The sequence below is a fragment of the Rana temporaria genome, chromosome 12 (genome assembly GCF_905171775.1).
Source record: "Rana temporaria chromosome 12, aRanTem1.1, whole genome shotgun sequence".
NCBI lineage: Eukaryota > Metazoa > Chordata > Amphibia > Anura > Ranidae > Rana > Rana temporaria.
Window position 1 is genome coordinate 31,138,179 of NC_053500.1, and position 24,798 is coordinate 31,162,976.

At 44.0% G+C, this 24,798-nt stretch overlaps 1 protein-coding gene across 1 annotated transcript in view; it reads right to left on the bottom strand.

Annotated features, from left to right (window-relative positions):
- Positions 1 to 21,892, bottom strand: part of LOC120919600 (integrin alpha-IIb-like) — a 91,779-nt gene extending 69,887 nt beyond the window's left edge. The window contains exons 1-4 of the mRNA XM_040331820.1: positions 21,576 to 21,892; positions 11,468 to 11,601; positions 6,405 to 6,499; positions 884 to 1,058 (exon numbers count right to left, since the gene is read on the bottom strand). Of these exons, the coding sequence (XP_040187754.1) occupies positions 884 to 1,058; positions 6,405 to 6,499; positions 11,468 to 11,601; positions 21,576 to 21,793 (622 nt within the window). The 5' untranslated portion in view covers positions 21,794 to 21,892. The remainder of the gene's footprint in view (positions 1 to 883; positions 1,059 to 6,404; positions 6,500 to 11,467; positions 11,602 to 21,575) is intronic.
- Positions 21,893 to 24,798: the final 2,906 nt, after the last annotated feature.

Genomic DNA, 24,798 nt, shown 5'->3' on the forward strand with positions numbered 1-24,798 from the left:
CGATGTAAGACAAGTAATTTGTGCCCCTAACCCACGGGGTGGGGAGTTGGGATGAGTGGCAGTGCCAGTGGGGAATTGGGATGAGTGGCAGTGCTGAGGGGAGTTCTGATCAGCCAACTTAAGTGCTTTTGATCAAGGTCATCAGCTGATCTGAGAACTGTAGTGGGGACTGTTAATGACAACTATAATCACAGGTAGTGTTACTGTGTCTCCGGCTTCACTGTGTCTCCATCTCCGTTGTGTCTCACAGCAATGACACCTATGCCGAAATCAGAAGATAAGGTCTCCTCCGGCCCCTCCCACTTCACATTCACCAGTCAGCTGACCACTAGTCTCTGCCCACACCCATGCCGGGAACAGAATGCGAAGAGGCTGAGTGGGCGGCCACAGGCTCCAGGAACAGCCGAGCTGGGCTTCCACAAGCTCCAGGGCTTGCTTCAGGAACAGCCCAGGATTCGGTGACCCCTGACAAATTGTCATTCGACCCCCAGGTTAAGAACAACTACCTTAGGGGGTCTAGTTGTGTGCGATCTTGCATAGAGCATCATGCACAGCTCTACTATTGTGCCTCGCACCCTCATCCCACAGCACAGATCAAAGGCATAGAATAGGAGGAGAGGGGGTGAGCGACACCATTGGGGGCTTGGTGCCAGTGGAAACAATTAGCACTTCAAAGGATGATAGCATAGGAACAAAAACATGGACAGCATTCAAACTTGCAGGAATGCATTTGGAAATGTACTAGTGTTTCCTTGCTGTTTCTAACTCAATTAACATGCACAGGGAGAACTTCCTCTTCACGGGTATGCGAGTCAAAAACCATGCTTGTCGTCACTTTTTTTTGCATCTATTAAGATATAGACAGTGGCTGAATTTCACACACAATAGCTATTCCATATCGAAACCCTCTCCGTCTTGGTTTGTCGACAAGGAGCAAATTCGTAGAAATTTTGCAGGTCCTCGGTAAGGTAGCAGGCCCCTGTTGGAGTCCTCCCCGAATGTCCAGTCCGGCTAAAACTGAGGTCCTCAAAGTTATATTGCTGAAAGGGAGCGCAGGCCTATAAGAACAGGACAACAAAGTCAAATGGGTTTTGAACTCCAGCGCTACATTTATTCATTCCCTTCAAATAGAATAAAGATTACAAAATTGTAGTTTCTCTAGTTTTATGTTGTTTGAAAGCAGCACCGTATACATTGAAATTCTCTTTTAGAGGAATTGTACACTTCCAAAAGTTTTTGTTGTTTTAACTAGGTATTATTGTTGTTATATTCCTTTAGCTAGATTCACATAGAGTTAGGCCGGCGTATCAGTAGATACGCCGACCTAACTCGGAATCTGCGCCGACCTAAGTTTAAGTGTATTCTCAAACAGAGATACACTTAAACCTACCTAAGATAAGATGGCTTGCGCCGTCCTATCTTAGGGTGCAATATTTAGGCTGGCCGCTAGGTGGCGCTTCCATTGCGGTCGGCGTAGAATATGTAAATCACTAGATACGCCTATTCACGAACGTACGCCCGGCCGACGCAGTACAGATACGCCGTTTACGTAACGCTTTATCAGGCCTAAAGTTATTCCATCAAATAGTTGGAATAGTAATGTTAAAGTATGGCCGCCGTTCCCGCATCGAAATTCGAAAACTTTACGTCGTTTGCGCAAGTCGTCCGTGAATAGGGATTTACGTCATTTCCGTCCACGTCCAAACCAATAGGCCCGTGCGGCGTACGTTGCCGCAATGCACACTGGGATATGTAGGTGGACGGCGCATGCGCCGTTCCAAAAAAACGTCAATCACGTCAGGTCAAGCTCCATTAACATAAAACACGCCCCCTCAGCTAAATTTGAATTAGGCGCCATTACGGCCGCCCGATTTACGATACGCTGCCGTAACTTAGCAGGCAAGTACTTTGAGAATCATGTACTTGCCTCGCTAAATTACGGCGGCGTAGTGTAAATGCCATACGCTACGCCGCCGCAACTATGCGCTCGCCATCCTGAATCTAGCTACTTGTGTTTTTTTATATTTTAACAATGGGTTTACATGTTGTGTCTGCAGTTTGTAGTGCACAAGAACAAAGAAAATTTCTAATACAGAGCCTTGAAAAAGTATTCATACCGCTTGAAATTTTCTACAGGTTGTCATGTTACAACCAAAAACACAAATGTATTTTATTGGGCTTTTATGTGATAGACCAACACAAAGCGACACATAATTGTGAAGTGAACGGAAAAATAAATGGTTTTCAGCATTTCTTACAAATAAATATCTGAAAAGTGTGGGGTGCATTTGTATTTAGCTCCCTTTACTCTGATACCCCTAACTAAAATCTAGTGGAAGCAATTGCCTTCAGAAGTCACCTAATTAGTAAACAGAGTCCATTTGTGTGTAATTTATTCTCAGTATAAATACAGCTGTTCTGTGAAGCCCTCAGGAGTTTGTAAGAGAACCTTAGTGAACAAACAGCATCATGAAGGCCAAGGAATGCCCCAGACAGGTCAGGGATAAAGTTGTGGAGAAGCAGATGTAAACCTGATTCATTAAATTGGATCTAGGCACATATATCTGCAGTGTTTTCTTATCTTTCTTCAAAGAACTAAGTCCCGTGACTTTCTTCTGTTATCAGCATGATAACTTCTAAAAGTTCTCCGACACAGGAGATAAAACCAGCCTGAAATTTGTGTCATGGGATGTTGCTAATAAATAGATTAGCAGAGAGCTTGACTTGTCAGAGCAGAGCTCTGCACATTCCTTCCTTCCTCTACCTATGTGGAGTGGGGGTGTGTGCCTTTCCTCCAATCAGCCCCCTTGGCTGTATGCCCAGATTTCACACTCAGTGTTTAACAAGAAGAGAAAATCTCTAAAGCCTCTTACACACGATCAGTCCATCCGATGAGAACGGTCTGATAGACCGTTGTCATCAGTTAACCGATGAAGCTGACTGATGGTCCGTCGCGCCCACACACCATCGGTTTAATAACCGATCGTGTCAGAACGCGGTGACGTAAAACACAACGACGTGCTGAAAAAAAATAAGTTCAATGCTTCCAAGCATGCGCCGACTTGATTCTGAGCATGCGTGGATTTTTAACCGATGGTCGTGCCTACTAACGATCGTTTTTGTCCTATCGGTTAGGAATCCATCGGTTAAATTTAAAACAAGTTGGCTTTTTTTTAACCGATGGTTAAATAACCTATGGGGTCCACACACGATCGGTTTTGACCGATGAAAACAGTCCATCAGACCGTTGTCCTCTGTTTAACCTATCGTGTGTACGAGGCCTAACACGATCTGAACTTTCTAAAGAATATATAAAGGTGAAGACAGCAGATATACATGTAAAATGTATGTAGGGAGATTTGTTTTATCTCTGTGTATCATCTGAGGCTGTTCACTTTACTGGGTATATGTGAGGGTTTACATCCACTCACTTTAAAGCAGGGTTAGGTTATAAAAAAATATCCCAAGTTTTGAACATTTCACTGTTCAATCTGTCAGAACTATTGGTATTAAAAATAATTATTCCTAAGGTCTCTGCATCATATATTTTTCATATACATTTTATGAACAACTCAGAAGCCATTTTGTAAAAAATTAACTGAACAATGTCAAATTTTTTACAAATATATATATATCGATTGTTTGATGTATTCACTGATTAGTCTTCATATGAGGGAAATACTGTATATGAATGTGATGTCTAGAAGTTCTATTAATGGGCATGTTTAAAGCCCCATACACACGACCTGCCACGAAAACTGCGAAGAGAGCTTTTGGCCGGGAAAACCGGATGTGTGTATGCTCCCTGGCAGTTTTCCTGACAGGAAAACTGCCGGGAATCCCGGTGGGAAAATAGAGAACCTGCTCTCTTTCCCCGGCGGTTTTAAACCCGTCAGTTTTCCTATGGGGAAACACTGCGAGAAAGCATACACACGGCCGGGATTCCCGGCCAAAGCTCTCCCCGCAGTTTTCCCGACGGGAAAACCTCTCGTGTGTACACGGGAAAAGTTACAGAGCAGGTTCTCGGTTTTCCCATCGGGATTCCCGGCGGACTTTATACCGCCGGGAATCCCGGTCGTGTGTACAGGGCTTAAGAATTAGCCGTTATACTTTTAGTCAGAAACATGTTGTTAAGTTCTACATTACCTAGTTTAAGGAATTTAAAAATAAGATAATTAGTGTGGGTATATTTTCTTAAAGTAATATCTCATGGGAACAGACCATAGTCTGGAGAGTCTGACATCATTTAGCTCTAGATATTTTATAGTTTTCTGATAAGCCTAAAGTCAAAAGGTTATTCAAGTATTAAATAAAGTAAATTTTAATTCGATACCGCCCCCTGGTGGTGAAAATATTAAGAGTCCAAAATGGCCGCCCAGACGAGGCTGTCATGGTTACATGGAAACAACCCGTCGTTTGACATCATCAATTACGTAGTAGTGACACACACACACACACTTTTTGGGTGGGATAAAAGAGTATACACATGACAGTGAAGGGCGATCTTGAGAAAGGCGGAGAGAATCTTGAGAAGGCTGAAAGAATTTTTAGAGGGGAGAAGATCTCAAGATGGAGAGACGAGAGGAGAAAAAACAAAAGCACAGAGATATGTCCACAAGACGTTCTCCATGCAATCTGACAGAACTTGAGCTATTTTGCAAAGAAGAATGGGCAAAAATGTCACTCTCTCGACCTCCAAGAGATTCCCCGAAGATACCAGAGTGTACTGCGCTCGGTATATGCCGGCGCAGTATTCAAACTCGTGGCGGGAAAGCATGTATCGGCGTATATCGCACACCCACGATTTTGCCCTGATTTTCAGGGCAAAATAGTGCGCGGTATACGCCGATAAATACGGTATTTATTTGTAAAAAATTTAAAACCATTTATCATTTTTCTTCCACTTCACAATTATTGTGTTGGTCCATCACATAAAATCCCAATAAAATACGTTTACGTTTTTGGTTGTAAAATGGGGAATATTTCAAGGGGTATGAATACTTTTTCAAGGCACTGTACACATCAGAGAATTCCTAGAGCACTAAACATAATAGGGTATCTATAGAGGCATCACAGCAGAAAAAACAACTTCCCTTTGTCCAATTTCTGAGTAGGATACATTGCTGTGCTTTGAAAAATGAGACTAGACCACCACCTGTTGGCTCGATAGAACACTCTTAGCTAGATTCAGATAGGTTTATGCCGGCGTATCAGTAGATACGCCATTGTAACCAGGGGTCAAGTCCTGGGGAAAAAAGTGTGGGAACTCCCACCCAAGATCCACTCCCCCACCAAAAAAAATGTATGTTACTGCCCGCTTCCTGTATATGGATTAATTGGGTAGTGTGCGGGTATACTTGCGAAAGCAAGTTCTTTCTAAATCCCGCGATAACTCGCAGCAGACCTCCCAGGAGACATTGCGGCATCGAGGAAGTGACGGAATACTTGCACACTACCCGATGAATCCATATACAGGAAGCGGCCAGTAACATAAAGTATTACTAAGGTTCGCCTGCCCCTGACAGTGACTCGAGCTGGGCATCGCCGCTTAGCGAAGGATTGGCTCAGGCGGTTCGGCTGCTCTCGGCTGCTCTAGTCCTGCAAAGGGAACTGCGTTCCTGCTGTGAAAAAAGTGCAGGAACTCCGTTCCCACGCGTTCCCGCAGGACTTGAGCCCTGATTGTAACTCTGAATCTACGGCGTCGTAAATTTAAGTGTATTCTGGAAACCAGATACGCTTAAATTAAGCTAAGATATGAGCGGCGCAAGTCTCCTACGCCGTCGTATCTTAGGGTGCATATTTACGCTGGCCGCTAGGTGGCGCTTCCGTTGAGTTCGGCGTAGAATATGCAAATGACTAGATACACCGATTCAGAAACGTACGTGCGCCCGTCGCAATTAGTTACGCCGTTTACGTTAGAGATACGCTGGCGTAAAGATAAAGCTGCTCCCTAGGTGGCGCAGCCCATGCAAGGTATGGACGTCGGAACAGGCCTATCTTTTTACGTCGTTTGCGTTCGTAAAAAACGTCAATCACGTCGGGTCACGAGTAATTTACATAAAACACGCCCCCCTCATCCTCATTTGAATTAGGCGCGCTTACGCCAGACCATTTACGCTACGCCGCCGTAACTTAGGAGCCAAGTGCTTTGTGAATACAGCACTTGCCTCTCTGACTTACGGCGGCGTAGCGTATATGCGATGCGCTACGCCGCCTCAAAAGTGAGCCGCCCTACCTGAATCCAGCTATCTATAATATTACTATGCAATATTCTATATTTACCTAACCTAAAAACATGTAGAGTCCTGAAAATGTGTACAACAATAATGCCCAATCCCCATACACGTATCTGGGCGACGGGTCTATATGTATTAGAACATAGAGTAAACAAAATAGAATCATACCACAATGCTGGATTTCCAGGTTCTGACGGTTGCTCCAAGCCACTGATCAGACTTAGAAATGGTCATTCTTCCTTCGCTGGTTAGAAACGTGTCACCTGTGGAAGAACAGCACTGTGAATGGTAGAATGAACCAATACCAGACATAAAATATAGTATCAGTGTCCCAGTGTGAACCAAGGATATGTGTGTGAGCCGCTCAGGCTGTATGGGAATGAAGTCCTATGCCCACCACTGTGAGTGCTGCCCACGGAAGAGAGCTCATCTATGCTCCAGGCAATGGTAGAGAGTGACTGGGTGTCCCGGGAGCCTTAGATTAAGTCAAGACCTGCTGTATGATAGTGAATGGCAGTCTCAGCCTAGACCTCCGTCAAGCCACGACCCAATGTGTTTCTATCAGCCCACGAGACTCATGTAGGGTGACCACATTTCCAAACTACCATTCAGGGACACCCTCCCTTCCCAAAAATCAGCTTGTGCTGTAACGAATCACAGCACAGTGATTGGACACAAGAGGCAGGATTTATGATTTCTCCAATCACAAGCAAAGGGCGGGATTGTGCTCCTCCAGGAATTCCCGGCCAGGACAAGTACTGTCATTGAGTAAAGTGATGATGTGGCGGCTTTTTTTGGGGGCATCAGATTGGCCCGGGGGGTGGCTGTGTCAGTTTCATTCTGGGACACTGTATTGTCCTGGAATGAAGGTGCCCGGGACAGTCCTGCAAAATGCGGGACTGTCCCGGGCAATCCGGGACACATGGTCACCCTAGACTCATGGGGATGGAGTCTCCAGGTAAAAGGGGCATTTAAATGCATCATCGGCCACCACTCAGTGAAAGAATGAATATCAGGGGTGTGAAGGGAGTGACCATAGAAGATCTGGTTGCAAATAAGTATTTAATGGCCAGCCTCCTGCACGGCGTGTGTAATGGAACAAATGTACAGAAGTGTGATAAGGATAAAATGCAAATATTCTACCCAAAGTTGGGGGGGGGGTAGGTGACTACACCTAGTCACTCTCTACAATCCGTGTCCCAGTGGCGGAAAAAAATGGTGAAACAAACAGCAGATATCCAAAGGTAGGCAGGAGCACAGTTTTTTTTAACCATGGGATATTTGCCCCCTTAATGACCAGACCATTTTTTGTGATACAGCACTGAGTCACTTTAACTGATAATTGTGCGTCGTGTGGCGCTGTACCCAAACAAAATTGCCGTCCTTTTTTTCCCACAAATAGAGCTTTCTTTTTGTGGTATTTGATTACCTCTGCGGTTTTTATTTTTTGCGCTATAAACAAAAAAAGAGCGACCATTTTGAAAAAAAAAATGATATATATGTTTGACTTTTTGCTCTAATAAATATACCCCAATTTAATAAAAAAAAGTTTCTTCATCAGTTTAGGCCGATGTATTCTTCTACATATTTTTGGTAAAAATAAATAAAAATAAGTGTATATTGATTGGTTTGCGCAAAAGTTATAGCATCTACAAAATAGGGAATAGATATATGTGATTTTTATTTTTTTATTTATTACTAATGGTGGTGATCTGTGATTTTTAGCAGGACTGCGATATTGCGGCAGACAGATTGGACACTTTTGACACCATTTTTGCACCAGTGACATTTATACAACGATCAGAGCTAAAAATAGCCACTGATTACAGTATAAATGTCATTGGCGGGGAAGGGGTTAACACTAGGGGGCGATCAAGGGGTTAAATGTGTCCCCTAGGGAGTGTTTCTAACTGTGGGGGGATGGGACTGACTGGGGTAGGAGACCGATCGCTGTTCCTAAGTAAGGATGAACTTCAGCGTGTTCGCATAGTACACGTGCAGAGCCCGCCAGGAAGTCTGCACGGTGCTGCGCTAATCACAGCCAGGGAGACATTTCCAGATCTCTGCAGCCGAGCATCGGGACAATGTCTCCCTGGCTGTGATTAGCGCAGCACCGTGCAAACTTCCTGGCGGGCTCTGCACGTGTAGCATGCGAACACGCTGGAGCTCATCCTTATTCCTAAGCATTAGGAGCAACAGATCAGTCTGCTCACCCCTGACACAAAGGAGATCTGTCTGTTTACATTGACAGACCTCCGTTCTGTCTCTCTCAGGAGCAATCGCTGGTGCCTGGCGAACATCGCGGCCGACGCGCCCCCTAGTTATATTAAACCGTACGGCTATGACGGCTCGCCCAGAGTAAACAACCTGCCGCAGTATAACTGCGGCGGCTGGTCCTCAAGTGGTTAAACAAGTACAATTTCAAGATTATCTATGTCTGTGCATACTGTCACCATATCATCCACAAGGTATCCTAAGTAGGAGCTTTGTGCTTATTGGACATCCAGGGGGCCCAGCTACAATGTATTAATTGCAGTCATAGTTAAATAGTAGGTGAGGTTGAAAAATGTCCATCAAGTCCAACAACTCCACCCCCCTTGTCTACCTTAGGGCCGATCCTAGGTAGGGTGCACAGGGTGCATTGCACCCAGGCGCCTGCATAGGTGGGGGCGCCAAACATCTAAAAGACCCTCTAACAGAAGCCCTCTCTGTGTCCATAACAGAGGTCCTTCTCCAGGTCCCAATAAAGTACTCTGCTTCTCTTCCTGTATTTTGTTTATTGTTAAGAGATCATGTAAGGATCCCAGGGTAATGAAGACTTTGTGGGGGAGCATCTCTGTGGTTAAGTCATTGCCATAAAAACATTTGTAAAGGGGAGGAGTTAGTAAAATGACGACACCCATGTGGGGGAGCCAGAAATATTTCTGCACTCAGGCGCCTGTGACCCTAGGATCAGCCCTGCCTGGGTCTCAAGGCTCGGGGCATAACGCATCTATACTCTCATATGTTTTATTACCGTATGTACTTTTACATGAACTTCTATCTTATATTTCATGTCCATTTCCCCTGTGTGGGAATTTGTCATCTGGTTTCCCCCTTTTCATATATCAATAAAAAACATTGTACCAGAAAAAAAAATTGTGAAGGGGCAGTCAGCAAATAAACCGTTATACTGTGAAAAAAAAAATTCTGCTTTTGAAGCGATCGTACGATAACCTGATCGTTAGATCACAACAGGTTGTCCGATGGGACAATTTTTTTCCGGACGATACCAGATCATACGATTTTCATTTAATCAGTACAGTTTTTGTCTGAAAATAGAAAACAAATACAATACATGGCATAATTTCTGAATTTTTATTCTGTCGTACAAGAATTTTTGTAACTTTAGTAACCTCTTCACTTTCAATATGGACACTAGCATGCCAAAAAAAAAAAAAAAAAAAAGGATGATCACTGTCCGATAATCTCATCAAGTATACCAGGCTTTATCTATGTCAATTGATGGGTTGGAGAAGGCAAAGCTGCTACCTTGCCTAGGAGCCCATTCTGCTTTAACCACTTAAGGATCGGACCAATATGCTGCTAAATGACCCAAGGGGTTTTTACAATTCGACACTGCGTCGCTTTAACAGACAATTGCGTGGTCGTGCGACGTGGCTCCCAAACAAAATTTGCGTCCTTTTCTTCCCACAAATAGAGCTTTCTTTTGGTGGTATTTGATCGCCTCTGCGATTTTTATTTTTTGCACTATATACAAAAATAGAGCGACGTTTTTGAAAAAAAAACAATATATTTTTTACTTTTTGTTATAAGAAAAATCAAATAAACAAAATTTTAGTCAAACATTTAGGCCAAAATGTATTCAGCCACGTCTTTAGTAAAAAAAAAAAAAAAAAAAATCGCAATAAAAAAATATAGCTACCTAGCGGGAACAGCGACACTAATACAGCGATCAGAAAAATGATCGCTTAGTGACACTGGCAATAGGGAGTGAAAGGGTTAACTAGGGTGGTGATCAAGGGGTTAAAACTTTATTAGGGGGGGTACGGGGGCTACCCTGGACCTAACACTAACTGCCTGTCACACTGACACTAAATGCAGTGATCAGTACATATATGATCACTGCATTCAGTGACACTGTGGGGGGGGTGATCGCAAGGGGTTAAATGTGCCTGTGTGTCCTGGTGTCAGTGTAGTGTTGTGCAGACTCACTGTGTGATGTGATCTCTCCTCAGCGGCGGTTGAAAATACCGCCGAGAGGAGAGATCACATCACTTCCTCCTCCTGTGTTTACACAGGAGGAGGAAGTGACACGCAGGGGGAGCGCGCGGATTGGCTGAGAGCGATCCGGAGGGGGCGGACAAAAACAAACCGCCGCCCCCTCATCCCGGATCGCTTCTTAAGCCACGGGAACCGTCGCATGTTCCGGGGGGGGGGTCCCGATCGGACCCCGGACCCATGTCTAGGCAGGCACGTACAGGTACGTGGATGTGCCTGTCCGTGCCATTCTGCCGACGTAAATTTACATGCGGCGGTCCGGAAGTGGTTAATCCTCCTATGTTGCTGTCCTAAGCAATAGGGGGGGGGGGGGCATGTTGCCAAGAAGCGTCCTCCCTCTGCTGCCCATGGATGTTCATTCTTATAAAGAACTTAAAGGGGTTGTAAAGGTAAAATATTTCTATCCTAAATAGCTTCCTTTACCTTAGTACAGTCCTCCTTCACTTACCTCATCCTTCCATTTTGCTTTTAAATGTCCTTATTTCTTCTGAGAAATCCTCACTTCCTGTTCTTCTGTCTGTAACTCCACACAGTAATGCGAGGCTTTCTCCCTGGTGTGGAGTGTCGTGCTCGCCCCCTCCCTTGGACAACAGGAGAGTCAGGACGCCCACTAACACACAACTCCTTTAACTGCAATGTAGAGAGTGTCCTAACTCTCCTGTAGTCCGAGAGAGGGGGCGAGCTTGACACTCCACACCAGGGAGAAAGCCTCGCATTACTGTGTGGAGTTACAGACAGAAGAACAGGAAGTGAGGATTTCTCAGAAGAAATAAAGACATTTAAAAGCAAAATGGAAGGATGAGGTAAGTGAAGGAGGACTGCACTAAGGTAAAGGAAGCTATTTAGGGAAAAAGTGTTTTACCTTTACAACCCCTTTAAAAAATGTACTGTTGATATATAGAGAATAATTATATTACTATACACTTTATTCAACTCATGTTCAACTTTACCTGATCGATCATTAAACGGTATAGGGGAGCAGCTGCTGGTCTGTGACCCCCATGGACATAAGAACAGACCTCCGCCACTACGGACATTCAGAACCCATGCGTTCAGTTTGGGAGCCCCCACAACTATGTTCATTCTATGAGAAGAAAGCAGGAAGATTTAAGTGTCGCGTAGACCTGTATCATCTACTTAATAAGCCAGAAAATCGAACAAAAGTTTATTCAAGCTGCGTCATTTTACCTATGCCAATAATTTTTATTGTTTTTGAATTTGGTAATGGGAAAATACATTTTAACAACAGACCATGTACATTTCCATATAAATCATAGTAAAAGCAATATTCAACATATTGTTTGCTATTGGTTACACTAAAGATTCAAGCGTGGAAGTATGCATGTCATAATGTCTCAAACAGATATTTCTTCCATAAAAAAAATAAAGTTATTAATATCCTATAGCATTAGCAGTGCTAGTCCTGGAAAAAAAAAACACCCAGGGCCAGATTCAGGTAGGGTGGCTTAATTTTGACCCGGTGTAGCGTATCGTCTTTACGCTACGCCGCCGTAGGTCAGAGAGGCAAGTGCTGTATTCACAAAGCACTTGCCTCCTAAGTTACGGCAGCGTAGCGTAAATGGGCCGGCCTAAGCGCGCCTAATTCAAATAAGGAACAGGGGGGCGTGTTTTATGTAAATGATTCGTGACTCGACGTGATTGACGTTTTTAACGAACGGCGCACGCGCCGTCCGTGGACGTATCCCAGTGCGCATGCGTCGGATAGAATGCCTAAGATACGTCGAACACTGCCTAGGACGTGAACGTAACTTACGCACAGCCCTATTCGCGTACAACTTACGCAAACTACGTAAAAAGATAGACTTGTTCCGATGTCCATACCTTGCATGGGCTGCGCCACCTAGGGAGCAGCTTTATCTTTACGCCGGCGTATCTCTTACGTAAACGGCGTAACTAATTGCGGCGGATGCACGTACGTTCGTGAATCGGCGTATCTTGCTCATTTGCATATTCGACGCAGAAAACAACGGAAGCGCCACCTAGCGGCCAGCGTAAATATGCACCCAAAGATACGACGGCGTAGGAGACTTACGCCGCTCGTATCTTAGCCTAATTTAAGCGTATCTGGTTTCCAGAATACGCTTAAATTTACAACGGCGTACATTCAGAGTTACGACGGCGTATCTACTGATACGCCTGCGTAACTCTTTGTGAATCTAGCTACCAGTGTGTCTCCAATCATTGTGTTAAACGCCAATAAAAGTCCAAACAGATTAAAATCCAAAGGGACACGATTCTTATGCCGCGTACACACAACCGTTTTTCCGTCGGAATAAACTCAGACAGGTTTTTTTTCGACGGAATTCCGCTCAAGCTGTCTTGCATACACACGGACACACCAAATTCCGACTGCCAAAAACTCGGTGACGTACAACACTACGACGAGCCTAGAAAAACGAAGTTCAATGCTTCAGAGCATGCATGTTTTTTCTCTGTCGGAATTCCATATCGACGAACGAAATTTCCGTGGGAAAAAAAGAGAACATTTTCTTTTTCTAAGTTCGTCAGAATTTCCGAAGCAAAAAGTCTGATGGGGCATACTGACTTTTTTCCTCGGAAATTCCGATTCTGTGTACACGGCATTAGACCAGTGTCCAAAATCAATCCTCTGGTCTCTTAGGGTAAGGTGACCAGATTTTTTAAATGAAATCCGGGGACATATTTTTTCTTTACTAGTAATGGCAACAATCAGCGACTCTCTGCCCGTCGCCGCCCGCCTCACAGCCTCTCAAGTCTTACTCTTTGGCCCCCGGCTACTACTGGATAGGGAGCGGAGGAAGATAACTCTGCCAGGGAAGGCAAGGAGATAGGCAGGTGGCTGGCCGGGACATGAGCCAAGGCAGAAGAACATGCGAGCGAAGCTGAAGAGATATTGCCTCCGCTCCGACCAGCACATGATCATCAGAAAGGGGCACAGATAATGGGAAAAATACAACCCCCCTATGCTAGTAGGCATGGCGGAGCAGGGGGTGTGTAATTCTATTTTTTTTATTTTAATTCGGCACTGATTGTCTTTGAAATTGCCCCTGCCCCCTATTAAATCCAATCTGGGGACAAAACCAGGGACAGACTTAGTCCGGGGACAGTGTCCTCAATTAGGGGACTGTCCCCTGAAACTGGGGATGTCTGGTCACCCTACGTTAGGGTCCCTCGTGAACCCTCTCCCTTAGGTATTAGACTCACCAGAAGGATTATAAACCTAAAGCTATACAATTTAATGGTATGAGGTAACATTGCGGAGGGATAGAGAAGTTGGAAAGCGGGTGTCAGCTGTGAAGAGCCAAGTGAGAGGTTGGATGGGGAGGGAGGGGTTAGGAAGGGGTGGAGGGGAGGGGGGAAGGGAATTAATCTCCACGGAGACACATATGTATTAATAACCCCTTTTTGACAAGTTGGGCACTGGATACCCAAAAGATGAGTAGTGAAAAAAAAAAAAAAATTAGAAACAATAAGGAAAGAAAAAAGGGAAAAAGAAAAAGAAGAGAGAAAAAAAAAAGGAGGGAAAAACCACATATGATGCTAGAAGAGACGTTATGGGCAAATGAACAGTGAGCAAGTCTCGCTGTCCTTTTTGGTGGAGTCTGAAGTGGAAAAAAATAAAAATAAACCTGTAATAAATCCGTTCCTGGATCCGGTTCCGTCTTTAATCTAGGTTGTGCGCCCCTCCCCTCTTCACTGTATACACCGACACTGACGAATGAAACATCCCATGGACATCACATGGAAGTAGTATGTACAAGGGCTGCTGCTTCATGCATCTAGGCTTCTGTAAGGCAAGCCCGTCACCTGAGCATGCTGTGTGTCTTACTATAACAATGCTCACCTGTCACACTGCCCCCCTACCTGCCACACAGCCCCTCTTTTATCACACTGCCCACATCCTACTGTCCCCATCACACTGCCCCCTTGTCACAATACACCCGTCATACTGCCCCCTCCTGTAACACTGCCCCTCCATCATTCTGCCCCTTCTGTCATATTTACCCCTCTCCTGTCACACTACCACCATCATACTGCCCCCCTCCTTTACAGTGCTCCCTAGTTTCACTGCCCCCTCTTATCACACTGCTCCCCTCCTGTCATACTTCCTAGGTACCCTTTTCCTGTCACACTGCTCCTCTCTTGTCACAATATCCCCCTGTCATACTGCCCCCCTCCTTTCACAGTGCCCCCTCTTATCACACTCCCCCCCGGTCACACTTCCCAGATACCCTTCTCCTGTCACACTGTAGTCACAATACCTCCGTCATACTCCCCCGTCCTGTCACAAAACCACCCCATTATACTGCCCCTGTCACACTGCCCCCTCTTGTCACAATACCACCCCATTATATGACGGGTCAGGGGCCCTTCATGGTTTCTTGTACCGGGGCCCTGAAAGTTCTAGTTACACTTTTGTTGTAGTGTTATCACTGATCATTGTATTGGTGTCACTGGTGATGTCAATATCAATTAAGTTGGCCATAGATGGTTAAAGTCGATCAATCAACTTGGGCACGACCAGCGTGTTCGATTTATACACTGGCAGTAATCACTATGTTCTTCCAGCAGGGATGGCTCCCTACATTAACTGTGTTAATGGGAGAATCCCGGGGTTACAGAAAAAAAAATCATATAATCTATGGCCTGCCTTAGTCAGTTAGTGTCCCTATGTCAGTGAGTGTCTGTTAGCACCAGAGTGCCCGCCACCCTATCAAAGTGACACTATAAATCGCTGATCACCATCATTGATGTATAGCGCCTGTACCTGAGTAAATTCCAGTATATACTGTATACCATAGTTTGTAAACGCTATAACTTTCGCACAAACCAGTTAACCCCTTGCCGACCGCCGCACGACTATTTACGTCGAAAGAATGGCACGGGCAGGCAGATTGGCGTACAGGTACGTTACTATAAAACTTGACGCCCAGCGCGCCCGCAGCGTGCCTCGCCAGTGCGGATGCGGGACCCGGGAAATCGATGTTCCCGGGAGGCCCGCGATTGCGGTCAGCATGGGCAGATCAGGGGAATGCCTTTGTAAACAAGGCATTCCCCTATTCTGCCTAGTGACACTGTCACTGATGACCATTCCCCGTGATCGAGAACGGTCATCAGTGAAGTGTCACATGTAGCCACACCCCCTAACAGTAATAATCACTCCCTAGGGAACACTTAACCCCTGCAGTGCCACCTAGTGCAGAACCCTTCACTGCCAGTGTCATTTTTACAGTAATCAGTGCATTTTTATAGCACCAATCTACAGCGACAATGGTCCCAAAATGGTGTCAAAGTGTCCGCCGTAACATCGCAGTCACGATAAAAATTGCTGATCGCCGCCATAACTAGTAAAAAAATTATTAATAAAAAATGCCATAAAAACAGTCCATTTTGTAGAAGCTATAACTTTTGTTTTGCGCAAACCAATCAATAAACGATTATTGCGATTTTTTTTTTACCAAAAATATGTAGAAGATTACATATCGGCCTAAACTTTGGGAAAAATAATGTTTTTATATATTTTTTGGGGATATTTATTATATTTATTATAGCAAAAAGTAAAAAATATTGTATTTTTTTTCAAAATGTACGCTCTTTTTTTGTTTACAGCGCACAAAAAAAAAAAAACGCATCAAAAGGTGATCAAATACCACCAAAAGAAAGCTCTTTTTGTGGGAAAAAAAGGACGTCAATTTTGTTTAGGAGACACGCCGCACAGCCACGCAATTGTCAAAGCGACGCAGTGCCGAATTGCCAAAAAGTGGCCTGGTGACCACCAAAATCGTCCGGGGGTGAAGCGGTTAACACTAACATACACTGGGATTTTTGTTTTACCCAAGTAGTAGTAAAATGCATTTTTAATTGATTATGTTTATAGACAAAAAAGTATAAAATATAGTTTTTTGTCAACATTTTTGGTCTTTTTTCCATTTATATAATAAAAAAAATAATAAATAATAATAAATAATAATAAAAAAAAATGTAAAACACTGTGGTGATCAAATACCACCAAAGAAAGTTCTATTTGTGCAAAATATATATATATAAATGACATTTTCGTTCAGTGTTGCATGACTGAGCAATTGCCAGTTAAAGTAGCACAGGGTTGATTAACAAAAAAATGCCCTGGTCATTTAGGGAGTAAAACCTTCCAGAGGTCAAGTGGTTAAATTAAATAAATAAAAAAGTAAAAAAATTGAATCGCTCCCAGCCTCCCCATATTCATAAAAACGCGCAAATAGACCCCCGCATGCATATGTGAATGGCAATTGCACCACATGTTATATAGTAACATGGTCAGGTTGAAAAAAAGTCCATCTAGTTCAACAAATATAAAAGGGAATCACGTAGGGTATCACATCAAACATCAGAGCAAGAGCAATAATTCTAGGGTCAGATCTCCTCTGTAACTCTAATGCCGTGTACACACGATCGGTTCAACCGATGAGAATGGTCTGATGGACCGTTTTCATCGGTCAAAGCCTATCGTGTGTGAGCGCGATCGGTTGTTTAACCATCGGTTAAAAAAAAGGCAACTTGTTTTAAATTTAAAATCGATGGATTCGTAACCGATAGGACAAAACCGATCGTTAGTAGGCACAACCATTGGTTAAAAATCCACGCATGCTCAGAATCAAGTCGACGCATGCTTGGAAGCATTGAACTTCGTTTTTTTCAGCACGTCGTTGTGTTTTACGTCACCGCGTTCTGACCCGATCGGTTATTTAACCGATGGTGTGTAGGCGCGACGGACCATCAGTCAGCTTCATCGGTTAACCGATGAAAACGGTCCATCGGTCCGTTCTCATCGGATGGACTGATCGTGTGTACGCGGCATAAACTGGTAACCTGTAAAAGGCTTTTAAATAATCGCCTATCCCACGGGCACAATTTTGAAGCAACACGTGTTTACTTGGTGTAACAATCATTTAAATCTTACCCAAAAATTGGGTATTATATTGTGTCTGTGTTTTTTTTTTAAATGGGAGTTTGAAAAACGGCTGAGAAAATACCATGGGGGAGATTCAGATAGAGATACGACGGCGTATCTCCTGATACGCCGTCGTATCTCTGAGATCCGACGGTCGGATCTATGCGGCTGATTCATAGAATCAGGTTCCGCATAGATCTCCCTTAGATCCGACAGGTGTAAGTGACTTACACCATCGGATCTTAGGCTGCAATTTCCCGCTGGCCGCTAGGTGGCGCTTCATTTTTTTACGCGACGAATATGCAAATGCCGATTTCCGCCGATTCAGAAACGAACGCCCGCCCGTCGTTTTTTTTTTACGTCGCTTGCGTTCGGCTTTTTCCGGCATATAGTTACCCCTGCTATGTGAGGCGTATCCTATGTTAAGTATGGCCGTCGTTCCCGCGCCAAGTTTTGAATTTTTACGTTGTTTGCGTAAGTCGATTCAAAAAAGCGCTGGATGCAAGTTACGCTCACGCCGAAACCAATGACGTCCTAGCGACGTCATTGGGAGCAATGCACGCCGGGAAAATTCGCGGACGGCGCATGCGCAGTTAAATCGGCACGGGGACGCGCCTGATTTAAATACTACACTCCCCCTAGCCGCGGAATTTGAATTCCGCCGGGGGATTTACGATCCGCCGGCGCAAGTTTCGAGGTAAGTGCTTTCTGAATACTGCACTAGCCTCTCAAACTTGTGCCGGCGGATCGTAAATCAGATAGATTACACGGATCTAAAGATCCGCTAATCTATCTGAATCTACCTCCATGTGTCCAATAAAACTGCAACACCCACCATTTTATTCTCCAGGGTCTCTGCATAATGTTTGGGGGTCTGAACTTCTAAGTAATTTTCTAGCAATAAAATGTTTTTCCGTGTCTTGGTTCTGTACTGCTACCCCTGCGCGGGTCCCGGCCGTGTTGTAAGCCAGATGATGGCTGTGCTATTGTACGTTTATATTGTCTATGTGTTTTTCTAAATAAAATAAAAAAGATTTTCAAAAAAAAATATATGTTTTTCCATGTATGAGAGAAATGTCAGAAAATGGGCTGGGTGGCAAGTGGCATCCCACTTCGGGAGATTTCCTCTCGCTTCATGCAAGGACAGTAGTTGTTATGCAAAGCCTCCCTGCAACAGCTAATGCCATGGAGGGGCCTCCCTCAGCACATTGACACGTCGAGTAATTGTGCTATTGTGATTGATTTTGTACATCCTGGAGTATTGTTATTTGCTACACAGGTATGAAGCCTTTCAGTTCCCGAAGTTTTCAACCTGTTCCCTCATCTTTCAGACTTTGCTCAGTTCTATAAACTTGTACAAATCCTGGTAATTAGTTGCTAGCTGTTGAGCCGTCACCGGATTCTTTCAAAAAGAGGGCCGTCCTTGTTTAAAATTAAAGTCTGTTTATGCAGTGCAGCTATTTTGGTTGCAAATAGGCCTCGGGGGAATTTTTAATTTGTTAAAAGTGTTAGACAAGTCTCACTTTTAGTGTATAGCACATTCGATTCAGGGATGCTTGAGAAAGGATTCTGAGAGGCAAGTAACAGAAATCAAAGCAAAGAAGGTTGACCAGATCACAGAATTCAGCCTAATATGCTAACATAAATCAAAAAGAGCAGATAAAACTTCTGTACAAGGAAGGGAACTTTTAAAGGATGATATTTGAGCTACAGAAAAATGCTGGTGGTTGTCTCCAAGGGACCATACTGGTAAAATCTAGACATGTGCACACTGAAATATTTCGTTTGGTAATTTCATTTTCGTCCGAAAAAATAAATTTATTTAGTTACTCCCGAAATTTGTTTTTATTTATTTTGTTTTTCGTTAAAAAAATGCATTCGTCCGAAAATCCAAATTAAAGGTCAAATCTGTCATTGAAGGCTTATGGTGTCTGTCGAATGTTCTAAGAAAAAAAAAAGAAAAAAAGAAGATTCGACAGAATCTTTAAAAAAAATAAAGAAAATCGACTCTTCATGTCTCTATAATGTCGAATCTTTTCTCTCTATGTCGAATCTTTTCTCTCTATGTCGAATCTTTTCTCTCTATGTCGAATCTTTTCTCTCTATGTCGAATCTTTTCTCTCTATGTCGAATCTTTTCTCTCTATGTCGAATCTTTTCTCTCTATGTAGAATAATATTGGACTAATAGAGTTAAGGTTAGGCACATTTGACCGCAACGAAAACGAAAATAAAGCATTTGTTTATGTCGGATCTTTCGGTTTTCGTTTTCTGTGCTTTCGTTATCGTTTGTTAAAACGATAACGAAAATACCTGAAATTCGGACGAAAATGCATTTGGACAAAAACGAATGCACGTGTCTAGTAAAATCTCCTCGTCAAGGTTCCCAGCTTGGACTCCTTGGGAGCCTTATGCCTTGTACACACGAGCGGAATTTCTGATGAAAAAGTCAGACGGAAGCTTTTCATCGGATATTCCGTCCCTGTGTATGCCCCATCAGAATTTTTCCGATGGAGAATTTCTGTTCGTCTGGATGCAATTCCGATGGACTAAAAACCATGCATGCTCAGAATCAAGTCGACGCATGCTCGGAAGCATTGAACTTCATTTTTCTCGGCTTGTCGTAGTGTTGTAAGTCACCGCGTTCTTGATGGTTGGAATTTGATGTGACTGTGTGTATGCAAGACAGCTTGATCGGAATTCCGTCCGAAAAACCGCCGGAGCTTATTCTGACGGGAAAACCGGCCGTGTGTACAGGGCATTACTTCTCTTGCTGCTTATTCTGTATGGGTACAGAAAGAAAAGACCAGAGTAGAGCAAGAATTTCCTGTAAAGGCTGTGACTGGTGGAATAAGCTTGAAAATTAAAGGCAGAGGAGTAGGTTGATGGTGGGTTTCTCAGCCAATACCCACCCAAAGTTAAAAAATATCAGCTTTGGATGGACTAACATTATAAGCGCTAAAATAGACAAATAAAATAGAAATCAATATTATAGTAACAATATTTGAATAAACAGTAACTTTATACATCTATTTCATTTTTACAGATTGGGGCAAGGTGTTCTCACCTGCAGCCTCCAGACTGAAGATAAGATTTAATGGGCCTCGGGAAAAGTTGAGTGTAACCTTCTATGACGGGTTTATTTACTGTATTTATTTATTGGCGTATAACACTCAGGGCTAGATTCACAAAGACGTACGATGGCGTATCACTAGATACGCCGTCATAAGTCCGAATCCGCGCCGTTGTATCTTTAAGCGTATTCTCAAACTGAGATACGCTTAAATCTTGCTAAGATACGACCGGCGTAAGTCTCCTACGCCATCGTATCTTAGCTGCATATTTACGCTGGCCGCTAGGGGCGTGTACGCTGATTTACGCCTAGAATATGTAAATCAGCAAGATACGCCTATTCACGAACGTACACACGCCCGTCGCAGTAAAGATACGCCGTTTACGCAAGGCGTTTTCAGGCGTAAAGATAAACGACCAAAAAGATGGCGCAGCCAATGTTAAGTATGGACGTCGGAACAGCGTCGCATTTTCACGTTTTACGTCGTTTGCGTAAGTTGATTCAGAATAGGGCTGGGCGTAAGTTACGTTCACGTCGAAAGCATTGACTATTTGCGACGTGATTTGGAGCATGCGCACTGGGATACGTCCACGGACGGCACATGCGCCGTTCGTTCGAAGCGTCATTTACGTGGGGTCACGATTAATTTCCATAAAACACGCCCACCTCTTCCACATTTGAATTAGGTGGGCTTACACCGACCAATTTACGCTACGCCGCCGCAACTTACGGAGCAAGTGCTTTGTGAATACTGCACTTGCCTCTCTAAATTGCAGCGGCGTAACGTAAATAACATACGCTACACCTGCACAAAGTTAAGCCGCCCTACCTGAATCTAGCTATCACTTTTTTACCCTGAAAATAGAGGGTAAACTGTGTCTGCGTGTTATACGCAGGGGGCTATGGAAAGTTTTTTTTCCCTGAAACTTCCCTCTTAAAGTTATGGTGTGTGTTATACGCCTGTGCGTGTTATGCGCCGATAAATACGGTAATTCCCACCCAACTCTCTCCTGTATTGTGCACATTGTACAAGCCCAGGCCATACTGTGCACGTACCTGTTATCTGCTGACTGGTAGAAGTCAAAGGAGAATCCAAAGTAGCTTCCATGGGGTCCAGAAAAGTTTTGGGGGTTCAGCTTATCCAGATTTAGGGAGTGGGTATAGGGGAGGGTGAGAAGCAGCAGACACAGCAGCATGGTGCGATCAATCCAGCTACAAAGAAAGCAGAAACTGACTTCTCTTCTTTTACTATGGGTATTCCTTCTCTGCGACATCCTCTCTCACATATGACTCAGCCTGTGTCTTACTTGTAGGATACAAGCTCCACTGTTTCCTGAATCATTACAGCATCTTCCTTACTAGTGGTTACTAAGTAAGTTCACCCTTCCACACTACTAGATACCACCAACTTTATGTACCAATATATTCACTCACTACACCAAGTGTTGTCATTTAACACCTACCTACATCTCTATATTCATTGGGGTAGATTCACGTAGCTGCGCTTTAAGTTACGGCGGCGCAGCGTATTGTATTTACGCTACGCCGACGCAACTTACAGGAGCAAGTGCAGTATTCACAAAGCACTTGCTCCGCAAGTTGCGGCGGCGTAGCGTAAATGGAGCTGGCGTAAGCGCGCAGAATTCAAATGTGGAAGGGGGGGGTGTTTTATGTAAATCGATGATGACCTGACGTGATTGACGTTTTGTACGAACGGCGCATGCGCCGTCCGTGTACATATCCCAGTGTGCATTGCTCCCGAGTACACCGCAACGACGTATTGGTTTTGACGTGAACGTAAATTACGTCCAGCCCTATTCGCGAACGACTTACGCAAACGACGTAAAAAATTTCAAAGTGGACACGACGTCCATACTTAACATTGGCTGCGCCACCTAATAGCAGGAGCAACGTTACGACGAAAACGACTTAGGCAAACGACATAGAAAACTACCGCCGGGCACACGTACGTTTGTGAATCGGCGTAACTAGGTAATTTGCATACTCTACGCTGAAAACGACGGGAGCGCCACCTAGCGGCCAGCGTGAGAATGCACCCTAAGATACGACGGCGTAAGAGACTTATGCCAGTCGTATCTTAGGCCAATGTCGGCGTATCTTGCTTTCTGAATACAGAAAGAAGATACGCCGGCGCAGATTTGAATTTACGCTGCGTATCTATGGATACGCCGGCGTAAATTCTCTCTGAATCCGGGCCACTATTACTACTGTCACTACTATGACTAGCTACACCCAGCCATCTCTACAGTCATTATTACTACTATGACTAGCTACACCCAGTCATCTCTACAGTCATTATTACTACTATCACTAGCTACACCCAGCCATCTCTACAGTCATTATTACTACTATCACTACTATGACTAGCTACACCCAGTCATCTCTACAGTCATTATTACTACTATCACTAGCTACACCCAGCCATCTCTACAGTCATTATTACTACTATCACTAGCTACACCCAGCCATCTCTACAGTCATTATTACTACTATCACTAGCTACACCCAGTCATCTCTACAGTCATTATTACTACTGTCACTACTATCACTAGCTACAACCAATTTCCACAACTCTTGTTACTCGCTGCACCCAGCTTTCTCTACAACTGTCCCTAGCTACACTCAGCCTTCTCCACAGCTCTTGCCACTAGCTACAACCAGCCTTTTCCACAACTCTTGCTGCTAGCCATAGGTGTGTGCACAGGGTGTGCCAGGTGTGCCTGGGCACACCCTAATCACCCTGTGCTGGACAGATTCCACCTGCTTGGCTGCAGAGACAGGGACTGGGAAATCTCTGTCCTCAGTCCATTTCTCTGTCTCAAAGTGAGACATCAAGGGTCTCTTTAGACCCCTGATATTTCACCAAAGCCCCCCAGTGGGGCTCCTAAAAAATATTTGTATAAAACAATAAAAAAATGATAGTTAAAAAAAATATTGGAAAAAAATACTAAAATTGGAAAAAAGTAATAATAAAAAAAAATAACTACTACCCTACGACGTCCACTGCTCTACCAACACTGTCCATTACCCTAAAATATATATATATATATATATATATATATATATATATATATATATATATATATATACATACACACACACACACACATATACACACACACACACACAGTATATACACATACACACACAAACACGTGCATATGTGTTTGAGGGTGCACACTATGATACAATAGGCTGCACACACCTATGTTGCTAGCTACAGCCATCCCTCAACTCTTGCCACTAGCTACAACCAAACTTCTCCCCAACTCTTGCCTAATTCTCTTTCTCCAATCCCGCTTTCACAACTTCTAGCTATCTACAGCCTTCTTCATCACAATTACCAATAACTACACCCAGGCTTTTTTTTTTTTTACAAGTCAGTCTCTAGCTTTATCCAACTGTTTCACACCAGTCACTAGCTTCAACAAGCCTGTTTCAGCGCATCTTTTACTTGCTACACCCAACAGTCTCGACAATGCCTGTCATTAGCTACACTGAACCTTCTGAACAACCACTGGCAATAGGTGTATTCAGTCTTGTTTGCAAAACCCTGCTACTAGCTACATTCTACCTTGCACACAATTCATGTCACTAGCTAACTCAACCTTTTCCGAAACTAATCTACTGACTATGCAACAAAGAGAAAAAGCGGCACATCCAGAGATGAAGAAAAAATGTGTTGGTTTATTGTAAAAAAGGTTTAAATAACATGACACACTGTTCAGCAGATGTGTTTCACACAAAGTGCTTAATCATAAGCAATGATTAAGCACTTTGTGCTGAAACCAACAAATTCTTCTTCATCTCTGGATGTGCTGCTTTTTCTCTTTGTTGCATGGATTTTCCAGGTTTCGGACCTCGGCAGGCACCCAGTCTTGTTGCCACAGTAGTATCGAGAGATCTTTAATTTGCAAACAACCTTGAAACGGTGTACACTCCATCTCCCTTTTCTACTGGGCTGACTACACCCAGGCTTTTCCACCAGTACCATTTACACCAGGGGTCCTCAAACTACGGCCCGCGAGCCACATGCGGCCCACGGAGGACTTTTTACCCGGCCCACCCGACCCTGACAGGCAACGCCGGTTACACGGCAGGTTGTAACACAGCGATCCCGCTGTGTCACGGAGATCACAGTGTTAACAGTTCGGGCGTGCTGTGATGAATGTCCCGCCCTCCTCCTCCTAAACTAGCTTGTGTGATAGAGCCAGTGTTCTGTCTATCACACGAGCTGGTCTAGGAGGAGGAGGGCGGG